The 12,092-nt window shown below is 40.6% G+C and overlaps 1 protein-coding gene across 7 annotated transcripts in view; it reads left to right on the top strand.

Annotated features, from left to right (window-relative positions):
* LOC110986848 (histone-lysine N-methyltransferase SETDB1-like) overlaps positions 1-12,092 on the top strand; it is a 163,072-nt gene that overhangs the window by 97,939 nt on the left and 53,041 nt on the right. For all 7 annotated transcript variants that reach the window (XM_022249096.2, XM_022249097.2, XM_087130865.1 and 4 more), the window contains exons 19-21: positions 1,759-1,897; positions 5,620-5,712; positions 6,868-6,966. In XM_022249096.2, the coding sequence (XP_022104788.2) occupies positions 1,759-1,897; positions 5,620-5,712; positions 6,868-6,966 (331 nt within the window). The remainder of the gene's footprint in view (positions 1-1,758; positions 1,898-5,619; positions 5,713-6,867; positions 6,967-12,092) is intronic.

Genomic DNA, 12,092 nt, shown 5'->3' with positions numbered 1-12,092 from the left:
GTTTACATCCCACTTGAATCACCAGCTTCAAACCTTTCACTTACAACACACTTAACCCCTAGTTCTGAAGGTGGATGCCAGACTTGCTTACTCAAGTCATGTGACTTGGACTTGAGTTGCTGTTTTTGTGACTTGACTTGTAAATACCAGCTGTGACTTGACTTGGACTTTCAAGAAATGACTTGTTACCAACCCAAGTCAGGCGCTACTCGATCAGCCCCATACATTTTTGATTAAGCTATTCAGTTTACGCCTTACGTGCTTAAAAAAATGACCATGGTTTGTGCGGCTTCTACTTCACCTGACTGCAGCTGTAGATCAGGGCAGCATGCATATGCTGCTACGTTATGTTGACGCATGACTAGGCTAAACTTCGCCCTCAGTATGTCATCATTTCATCTCTATGCTTATTTCCATCCTGCAAAGTACATTTATTAAATTAAACAGAGGGCCGTTATGCATCAGTATGATAAACTGCAAGAATATTGACAACACAAGTGAAAAGGGGGAATTTCGGAGGCATTGTCAAAAAGTTGGAGAGAAGGTGTTCAACTGCCTGCCTGGTTCTTTTTGCTTATTACAGCTGGACAAAATAATGTGCAGCTTGACTTGTACTTGGATAAAGAGACTTGTGTCTTGACTTATGTTTAGACCAAATGACGAGTGACTTGACTTGCCCTGTGACAAATGACTTGTGACTTGACTTGGACTTGCTTGCATGTAAAGACTTGTGACCTGACTCGGACTTCAAAAAATCACTGCTTCCACCTCTGGTGGATGCACTCAGCTTTAACTGTTAAGGAATTCATGTCTGTGCCCTCCCCAGTCTCTCTGCTTCACTGGGTGCTAACCCCATTTTGACCATGACAGCCTTGGTTCCCTCCTTTTCTGAGCCTACTCGTTCATCCATCAGTCATGCTCCCAAACTACTTGGACCTTCTGACTCAACTGAGGTCTCAAATTGCACATCCGGATCCAGCCTCTCTTCACCTCTGTGCCTGGATGCTACCAAAGACTCCGTCTGAGCAGCTGGCCTTTCAGAAGAAACTACAGCCTTGACAGGAAAGAGTAGACAGGGGTCCACCAGACAAACTTATGATGGTAGACTCTACCACGTCAGCGAGTTGTATGAGGAAAGAGCTGTTGATCCCCATTATGCATGTGTAACTGCTGTCAGAGATTTTCTTCTTCACCTTTTCCACAGTGGTCGTCAAATCTCCACTCTCAAGGCTTATAGATCAGCCATTTGTGTCATCCACTAGGGTTGCATGATGGGTGAAACTCAGACATGCAGTGGGTACAGATGTGTGGTTTGGGGGTTTTCCGTAACATGCGTTCCGATATGCAAACGTAAGTAAACAGGCGAGTGTTTTCTTATAACAATGGAAAATCCCTTTGGATTTTGGGAATGTAGTTCATTTGATAGAATTAACTGAAACCTTGGACAAAAACTGACAGCACACTGCATTGTAGGGTTTGGTACGTGTATCTCAGTTGATAGAGTATTGGATTCATGAGGTTACCAGGTGACATCTTTCCCGGATCAGTACCTTTTGTTCAATTGAAAATTAAAATATTTTGAAAATTGTTACATTTTTGGAACCATTGAAAACTTCATGTGCATTTACATTCATAATGAATATAAAGGTCACCTATTAAAGGGTATGTTTAGTGTATACACCACATCTCAGTTCACCAACATTGATTCACTCAGTAATTCATCAGTGGAAGTCTTTGTATTGTAATTTGATTGCACAGTCTACTGCCCAGACAGACAGTGATGATGATGTTATCATCTTAGGGACAACATCAAGTTCGTTGACAAGTAAAGGAACTTCCAAGTTGACAAGCTCGGAACGCCTCATGCAGATTGGCCGTATGAACATTCACAGAACAGGTATTATTACATGTACATCCTCCTGTTGAGTTAACAGTGTTGTTTGTTCAAAGATTTCACTATCACAGATTACTATTCTGTGCCTACGAGAGGGATATCAGAATATGGTAAACTAGCCTCACTTGCTCAATGTGTTCCACACATGGTGTAAATGCGACAGAAATAATGCTTTGCTGTTTGTTTGGTCACTCAATGCCCATCGGAACATCTTCCTTTTGAACCCAACTCAGATTGTAGGGGAAAAGAGGGAGAAAAGTTTGAGCTTGATACCTGTAACAGATTTCTTGTTATAGCTTTGCCACTTTTTGGCATGCATGAATTGCTTGTTTTGCTAGAATCTTTGATTGTCTGTGTATATTTTATAGCTGAAATTCATGTGACCTCTTATTCTTCCCATTTCTCATATTGATTTTGCCCTTGAATCTTGAAGTTATGGATCCCAACATTCTTGAGATTAAGTGGATTTTTTTTTTGGAGCCCATGAGTATTAGCAAATACAGTTGAGAAGGATTCTAAATAGTTTTTCCCGAATTTTTGGGAAGTTGATCATGTGCATCAAGATATACTTTATAGGGATCACACTGTAAATGAAAGTACCGGTATGTTGGAGGCCCTAACCATTCACATAGTACCAAAATAAACAATATCTTAATAATCCCTCAACTTTTGAGTGCAGAGTTTTTTAAACTGTCATTATTCAGGTTCTAATATGAATTTTAAACTTTCCACTGTCATTGGCAAATAATATTTTGGCTTTCAAAATGATACCCAAACAAACAAGGGTGTCAGACAGTGGCATAGCACCTGAACATTACACACAGAGATTGATAGTAAACAGAAAAGTGTTTAATGAAAAAAAGAAAAGTGTGAAAGATGTCAAGCTGAAAATGCTTTTCCTTTTGTTTGCATGTCAAGATATTTTCAGGGTTTTTTTTGGGGGGGCTCCCCCAGCAAATCTGAGTAGCATTGCATGGCACATGTCCTGATTTTGTTTGATTTTGAGAAGTAAATCAGGACTTTCTTAAGATTTTCAGTTTTCAAAATTCTTCAAAAATTCATCATTTCAATTAATGGATATTTACACCCACATGAATTACTGTCTGGTGGTCACTCTAGTGTGACAGACAAAATCTATTGATGCCTGAGTATTTCAGCCAGGCCTGCATCCTTGTAAAAAGAGGCCGGATTGTGCAGTGTTACGTAACTTTCTTTTGTTCACGGACCTGACACAGTGCACTGCTGACCTCTTTTCAATAGGGGCCAGATGCAGCGGTGCTGCGGTGGTGGAGCGCTTTTGTCCAAGGTGGTAATCCACTCGCACTAAATGCCCCAAACCGTGGTATACTGTTTCAAAACAAGGCTGGACTATCTCCACTATTGAGAGTGAAAAAATGTTGGTAATGCCCAGCAGCCTGGTCTTTTGTTCTGAGTCCAGTCATTTGTTACATGGCCCATTTCCCTTTGTTCAATTTCGGAGACCCCGGCCACGCATATAAACACACGGTGCCTGTGCCATGGTGTCTTTTGTCAGTGCTCGTTGAAAAGGCCTAAAATCAATTACGGTTATTAAAGTTGCGCGTTGTTAAATAGGGAGACTGTCTGAGGTATTTATGAATGATTGTATAAACAATCCCCAGTACATGTTAAAGTATAGCAAGGGTTAAGGACCAAGCATTTTGAGGCACAGTTTGCTCAGAAGTGGTTGAGCTGCTTGAACAAAATTTTCTGTGCCACTGGCGAATTGCATTAGTACTGTTAATTATACAGGATGTTGCACACAAATTGGTTTGCTTAGCTCACATGTAATTACCCTTGTGTGTACATGTACACTTGCACCCAGAATATATGATGGGGAAATACGCTCAGCCTTTTCCCTTTGCCGTTAGCTAAATACCCTAATCCGTTGTTCCTGGAAATGACCACCTATTGGTCATCTTGTAAACTGTAAATTCTTAATCTTTCCGAGTGCAAAGGGAAAACAGTGCCTGCGGAACACAAAGGACTGGCCATGTGCTCTTAAAGTGCCCGAATGAGGGCATTGAAGAATTTGAACACCCAGAGCCATGGCATCGAACAGAAGACTATATAAAAGGGGCCAAAATAATGCATCGAAACATATTGAAGACCGCTGCAACTTTGCCATGGTATTGACTGAAACACCGCACGTGGTCCTGATTTGATATGAAAGAAACACTGAGATGGAAAGGATTAATTTTTTGGCAGGTTGGATGCCTTGGATAAAAAAAAACTAGCAGAGGTATGGGTGCAGTTTTGGGGAAAAGAAATGCTGGGATGAGGAAGGTTAATATTTTTGGTGGGTTGGATGCTTGCAATTAAAAAAAAATAAGTGGAAGGGTTGGGGAAAAAAAGGATGCAGTCAAGGTTTCAGTAAAGAAATGCTGAAATGGCCATGATTAATATTGTTGTGGGTAAGATGCCTGGGTTAAAAAAAATATTTAGTATTGGGTGGGGGGAAGCTAAACAACATGTGGTCCAAGTTTGGATTGTAAAGAAATGCTGAAATGGGAAGGATTAATATATTTTGAAGGCTGGATGCCTGGGATTACAAAAAAGGGGTACGGTGGAGGAAAAAAATACGTCCAGATTTGGATGGAAAGGAAATGCTGAAATGGGAAAGGTTTGTATTTTTGTATGCCATGAATTAAAAACAGCAATGGGGTGGGAAAAAATAAAACCACATGTAGTCTAGGTTTTTATAGAAAAAGATCTGAAATGGAAGGAGTTGTTATTTTTGATGGGTTGGATGTTCAAAAATACTAATTACACAATGGGGTGGGAAAAAGTACAAGCATACTTTCGGATAGAAAAGACTGAGATATGAAGGATTCTTGTTATGTGTTGGTTGGATGCTCAGAATTAAATAACGATAATTATAATCCCAGTGAAAAAATAAGATCTCTTACTCGTTCATTAATATTTTAGGCTGGTTGGATGCTCAAAAAAAAATGATGATTATGTGACGGGGCAGGAAAAAATTAAAACCATGTGTGGTCAGGGTTCAGAAAAAGAAATAATGAGGCGGGCTTCGTCAATCAAAAAACAAAGCCACTTAAAAACCAACTGGCCTCACTGCTTCTGGAATATATACTTAAACACATGACAGTGAGTCGGCTGCCAATCATTGGTTGGGTGAAAGCTCAGAGAATTCATTTGAAATAAGCCACTAAGATCCCTCTTTTGGTTAAGCTTGGTTGTAAAAGAAGGGGCTTCATGTCTGTGTGTTCTGCAGTGGTTTAGCTCCACCATAATCAAGGGGCATCATGTCTGTAAATCCCTTTTGAGGTTAAACTTTGCGGTTATTGTGTCTCTGGTTAAAAATGTTCCTGGAAAGTGTTTGGGACGCCCTATGCCCTTTAACATAAATCCTCCTGATTGTAGGGCAAAATGCCATTGTATATTCTGGGCGTAAGTGTACATGTACATTGTAGGTTGTTGCTTTTGTGCCTTCCTGGCAGGTTGACAGTCTCTGTGTTCCCATTATGTGATAAACAATGCACATTCATGACACCATTGGAACCCAGCACTGATAACACATGGCATTCAGGCATGTAGTGCATGCTGAATCCATATCTCTTAATCACTTTGAAAGTTTTAATTGCGTTAATCTTTTGTGAGAACAGGGGATAATCCATGTAATTCTCATAAATTAGCATCGAACCCACACTCTAATAACAAATCTATAAATCCTCTTTGATGAATAGATAAAGCAGAAAGACAGCAGACAGCTAAGAAGAGCACTTCTAGCCTAAGTCATCACCATCATCATAAACACAGACATGGTAGCCACAGACACAGTAGGTATTCATTCAAGAGCTGAAATCACTGTACCCGTATATGCATTAAGCAAAACAAATGCAGAAACTTGTATATTTTTCTCCTAGAAAGGTTAATGTAACCTCAAAGACAACAATCAGGCTTTTTGTATCTTCCCACTCAAGTAACATCTCCTTTGGAGCTGTGATATCGTTGACATTGTTACAGTGTACAAAGGGCTGGGGTCAGTCTAATGGTCATGCATGTTTGTGTTCATACTCATACAAGAGTGGAAGTTTACATTTATGACTGTTCCCACACCACATTCACAAGTAATTAGTTGGTATGAAGACTATTGCCAAGTCCTATCGGACACAAGCACCCTGATTTCAGTGACAAGGGCTTACAATGAGGGGTTGTAGCAGGGTGGGCCATCCTACCAAAGTTTTACCATCCTGATAACATTTTTGCCACCCTGTTAAATTATTCAGTGCCAGATTTTTTCCCATTATCGCAGTACATATTTACTTTGTGGACTCCCGATCTATTAAAGATCAAAACGTGAAGAGTTTCCTAATATCACAGTAATCTTGACCACCCACACATACTTGTAGCAGATGCAACAGATGTACTAATGTCACAAAGATGCTCAAAGAGTATGTGTTTAAGTACATGCAGACTACATTTTGGGGCCATTTTCATAGAGCTGCTTAACCACAAAAACCTTTCTTAAAAAAACAAAGGTTACCAGCTCAAAATCTATGTGATTGTCATGCTAACCAACATGACCATGACCAAAAGAGAGGTGAATACATTTCAAACAATATATATCACATTGAGTTTAGGCTGGTAACTTGATTTGTCAAACAAGGTTTTTTCACCCTTAAGTAAGTTTGGTGCTTTAAGCAGCTCCATGAAATTGGCCCCTGGACTGGTTCATTCCTGTCTCCTTGGTATATGTAAACAGATGCCCGTTGTGTTCCACTGTAGGTTTTCAATTTAGTTTTCTCAAAAGATTGCCATTTTTTGTATTAACCCATCTCCCCACCAGTTAAAATAGGCAATCACCTATGAAGCGATGTCAATGGTTGTGGTGCGATTTCTGTCTCTGCCTGCCCTGCTAAAAGTTCAGGCTGTGGAGAATACTGACTTAACCTTTGTTGTTAACATATCTGTCAATAAATTTTGCCCCACAGATTTACAGGCATATGACTCCTTAAAAGCCAGCATGCAAGAAACACCCCGGCATATGCAGCAGTCTAGAGCTGAAATCAAGCATACCAAAATGACTTTCGGTGAGGATTGACTTTGTCTTACCAGGGAATTGATACTTTCATTTTAATGAATTTTAAAAAATTTAATTTCAGTAATGTATACTGAATAAGCATGTGCATACCAATTTAGGGTCCATTTAATACATAGATAGTCAAGTAGTGACAAAAGCAGTATGCCACACAATTATTGGCATGACATGTTATATAAAATTAACACAATGTTTTGCAAATTATAAACAATAAAAAAATTCTTGTCCAAACCACAGGATAAATGGATTTCCACAATAACAGTGGTAACGTACAGGAAGAATCCAAGGCACAACGAAGTACTGAACCAGTCAACCAGTCTGTCTGTAATGTCATACCTAATGAAATTGCTGATTAGCCAGATGGGCTGTCTTACTTCGGTATCTGTGTATCTGGTTGACAACCCTCGATGTAAACAGTAACATGGATAAACAATAGTGTTCAATTTTTTTATCAACAACATTTTTAGAATTCTACTACACATCTCCAAATAGGCTTTAATGAGCAACAGTCCTCAAGTTGACATTGTTTCCCCGAATGTTGTCATGGTGCTTCATCCATCATATCTAAGTTACAATAGGTAACTTAAGGTGATTCTTAAAACGATTTCAAGAAATTTAAGATAAGTGGAACGCATCATAGGTTTCCCAGCAATACATTGTAAATTACAATGAGTCATTGGGTCATTCTTTGGACCATAGTAGAATTATTTCAGCAATGGCGCACACGCTTCCTTTTGCTAATTTCGAGGCCAGACAAGCTCTGAGAAGGAAAAGAAAATTTTGAGACAGAAAAATCTGTTAGATTTGCTGATGGAGGAAGTGATTTATCAGCACTACAGATTCACAGGAAATGGGATTTTTGAGCTTTTGTGCAAAGTTGAGCTAGAAATCGAGCCTATCACACGGGTAAAAAACATACCTCATTTATATGTGCCAAGGCCTACAGTAATAAATGTCTTTGATCATAGGCATTAATATAATGCTTACCACCAGTGTATTCCAATAATTCTGGGGAAAAAAAATGCAACACCATCACTGTGGTACTGACACAACTTGTGACAGTTGAAACTAAATTAGTGCCACTATTTGTTCGTCAGCTGATATTAAGATTATCAGCGATAGTGCCCAGTCTAGTCAGCTTTCGTGGTCTACGTACAGTACAGAGTGAATGAAACAAGCTCAATGGGGAGGCTAAAGGGAGTGCTTTTCCTTTTCACAATTTGGGAACTTTTTTCTGTCTTTGGCGATTATGGCTTGTCCGCTCATTGGATTGGAATGATTTAAACAATAGGGCCTGCAATAGAATCAGAATCATGGACCTCGGCATGCTATGCGTACCATGTTCAAATGCTTGGCTAGGGTTTGTCATATTTTTGTTAATGGACTAGGTAATCGTTTAAAGTAATGATACGAGGCCAAGTGTTTTTCGTATTTCATAACTACGGCAAATTCCAGTCATGCCAGTGGTGTTTATTTTTTCTTTTAGGGAAGGGGCACTTCCCTACTTTTGAGTATTTTCATAATGGCTGTTGCTCTTATTAATGTAATGACAGGCCATCCATTGAGGAGGTCCACTTAAATTGTTAGTTTAAGGACGCCAAGGCAAAGGAAGACGGGCAGATAGAGTCCAAATGTAACTGTCTCAATTATACAGAGTTTTATTTACATGTCAACTTTGGGGGTTCAAATATTCAGGTATGATTACAACTAATTACAATTCAAATCCTTAATTCCTATTATTTCCAAAACTCCTGAAATTCCTCAATTTCCAAAAATCCTCAAATTCCTCAATTTCCAAAAATCCTCAAATTCCCTGAATGCCAGGCCTGTGTATGACTGTGGTTTAGGCCTTCCAGACAGCACCTAATAATGACAGGTGTGTGGAATAAAGATCGAAAGACTAGTGTAAATCATACGAGTCGCCACACAAACAAACAGCTCAAGTATAATATAGAGTGAACATGACAATATCATGTGTACGCTTTACGTGAAACTTTTACTATCAAGACTGTGAATTTTCACTCCAAAATCACTCATTCCGCGTTCTGCTATGACCCCAATAATCATCAAGTCGGGTCACACACTATGGAATCATAAATTGCGAAGGTGAAGAGACTACAAATCAGCTATTACAGTGCGTAAAGCTAGTTTTCATGGTAACAAATTAATCCTGAGATACTCACTCTGTGGTGCCCACACTGGAAAGAATTATAATTATTACTTGCACGCCCATCGCACTTCCTTCGCGGGAATTTCTTATATTTCTAACGGGCTGGGCGGCGTGCCAAATAAACTATGGTGCCTCCTAAAACACGCTTCCCTACAAAAATTTTCTGTGATTCTGCATAGGCTATATGTATATTCTTCAACTACTAAGCTACAGGAAGGCGACTCACAATTTTCAATCCTATTGCCATACCTCTATCTTGGATACTGTCTGTTCAATTGGCCCAGAATGATCACATGACAGGTTGCTATATCTTCATATATATTGCCACTAATCCATCCTTGAAATAGTTGTTTGCAGTACCCGCTGCTACATTTGATTCGAACCAGCTAGCTGACACCAGCAAGCTCGGTGGTCGAGTGGTTAAGACGTCTGCAGTAGTAAGCAGGAGATTGTGGGTTCGAGTCCCACCCAAGTACACTTGTGGTTTTTTCACAAGCCTTGGGGGGGCATACACTGAGTTTACGGAGTTTAAATACACGTCGGGCAGGCAAAAATCTGAAATTAACTTTGGTTTGTTCAGACACTGATCCCAAATCATGAAAGGAAGACAATTTGAGACCTAACATAATATTTACTCTTTGAAATGACAACATAAATGTGGTACAATTTCAGTTGGTGATTCCTATGTTTTATGGTTATATAGCTCCATTTTGTAAAGGGTAAAGAGGTGATTCCATCCCCCTTCCATCTCTTTCTTTCTGTGTACATGTGGCTGGACTGACCCAAAGCTGGCACCCGCTTCTGTGGTATTGAAATGATGCCAGCAGTGGGTCATCAATGGTCCAGGGCTGGCACAGCTGAGCCAACCCTTGCCGGATCATCCCAACTCTGGGCAAGGCCTGGACTAACAGTTTGGTGTTTGCTGGGACGGACAGTTGTGTGGAATATTGTCATACTTGTGGGTTGTACCCGTTTGTTCCATTCTCTGATTGTGCCCTCCAGTGCATATACAAATTTCCCTGTGGACAAGAAAGTGTTGATTATTGTTAATTCTATCATTAAGTTACTTCCTGGGCTCGAATTTCAACTTTTTTGGGTGCTGCCATTTTTGCCTCAAGAAATAGGACATGTGAAGGGGCACCGTGGCCAATAACGGGCAACAAGACCTAACTTTCTACAAAGCAAAGGCTCAAAGGCCAAGGTGTAAATATTTTTCAAATTCAGAAGTTTATAAGTTCAGAAATTGGAAAAATGAAACATTTTGATTTGTGTGTTTGAGCAAAGACTAAGGCCTCTATTAGGGTCTAAGATAAAATCCATATTGCAAAGTAGACAATCCTTAAAGTTCAACCCAGTCAATCAAGGGTTGATTTTTTGTCAAGATTTTTCCTCGCACCTAAGTAGGAGTCAAACAAATGGCGTCTCATCATTAACCACTACCTGCCGGGGACTCCTAAATCGGAGCCGTATGGTTTATATGTGTAGCCGAGGTCTCTGAACTCGGACAAAGGAAACAGGGCCCTGTAACAAAAGACCGTACTCTGAACAAAAGACCAGGCTGCTGGGCATTACCGGCATTTCTCACTCTCAAAAGTGGTGATAATCCAGCGTTGTTTTGAAACCATATACCAGGGTTTGGGGCATTGAGAGCAAGCGGATTACCACCGGGGACAAAAGCGCTCCACCACTGCAGCGATGAGCCACACAGCACCGCTGCACGCTAATCTGGCCCCTATTGAAAAGAGGTCAGCAGTGCACTGAGCCAGGTTCGTGAACAAAAGACAGTATATAACACCACACAATCTGGGCTCTGTTTACAAGGCTGCAGGCCTGGCTGAAATATTCAGGCGTCAATGAAGGTCACCTGTCAACTTAGAGTAGTGCCTAAAGATTACTCCGTGTGGCTACAAATGACTGTTAAATGAAATGATGAATTGTTGAAGGATTTTGAAAACGGAAAAAATGATAGTCATGCCAGCCCAGCATCATCAACATTGAAAAATGCCCCGGCACGAAGTGGTTAATCTGAAACCATAAAACAGATACATCCTCACCAAGAAATTCCACATAAATGTGTCCACAGGTTCCTGTGCTTCATAATACAAAAGGAAGACATACAAAACACTAAGCTCTTCCATAAGGTCTGTTTACTTTGCCCAGAGTTTCACCCGGTTGCGAAGGAAGACATGCGAACTCCAAGCTCTTCCACGTGGTCTGTTTACTTTGCCCAGAGTCTCACCCGGGTTGCAAAGACTGTCACCACCCGTCCATGACAGCTGCTAATCATGATCTCCCAGTACTTAGGTGACTGGCTGACTGTCGGATGGTGCAAAGGCCTTACAGTCAGCCCACCTTATCTGCGACCTTACTAACCACTCCACCTTGATAATTAAAACCAAAAAAGCTGGAAGCTGGTACCATGCCAGTTCCTAACTAACCTTGGGGACATTATCAACTTCTGCAAATGCAGCATTACCCCAATGTCCTGACAAGTTGCCTATCTACAGAAGTGCCCATCTCACTTCAGTCCACTCAATTGCGTCCAGCTTTTGCCTAGCTCCACCTCCTCAGACTGAGGGCCAGTGTGGTGGATTTAGTACTGTGGTGCAGGCTTCGTATGAGTCTACTGCAACTCCACCTGCTTTCTTTCCAGCCTAAGTCAAAGACCATTGAATGTCCAGTCTTTGAGTAAAAAAAATTACCTAAACAATGAATACAGTCTGCTGGCTAAACCTGAGATACTGATAAAAATCGCATCCTCGCTTGAATGAAGCCACCCTTCCCCTACGTCAGGTTTCAGGGAACTGGGATGCCTACAAGCAATAAAACCTCCCACTGCCCAGGAACTTCAAGCGATTTTCAACGCCCTGCCACTTTTCCTCATATGCATCAAAGAGTTTGGTCTGCCTAAACAATTCAATGGTAATGGCTAATGCCTACTGACAAGG

The sequence above is a fragment of the Acanthaster planci genome, linkage group LG20 (assembly GCF_054643075.1).
Source record: "Acanthaster planci isolate LZ-2023a linkage group LG20, COTS_SCS, whole genome shotgun sequence".
In the NCBI taxonomy this organism is placed as follows: domain Eukaryota; kingdom Metazoa; phylum Echinodermata; class Asteroidea; order Valvatida; family Acanthasteridae; genus Acanthaster; species Acanthaster planci.
The sequence above is the reverse complement of the archived record's forward strand: the minus strand, read 5'-3'. Positions and strand labels throughout refer to the sequence as shown.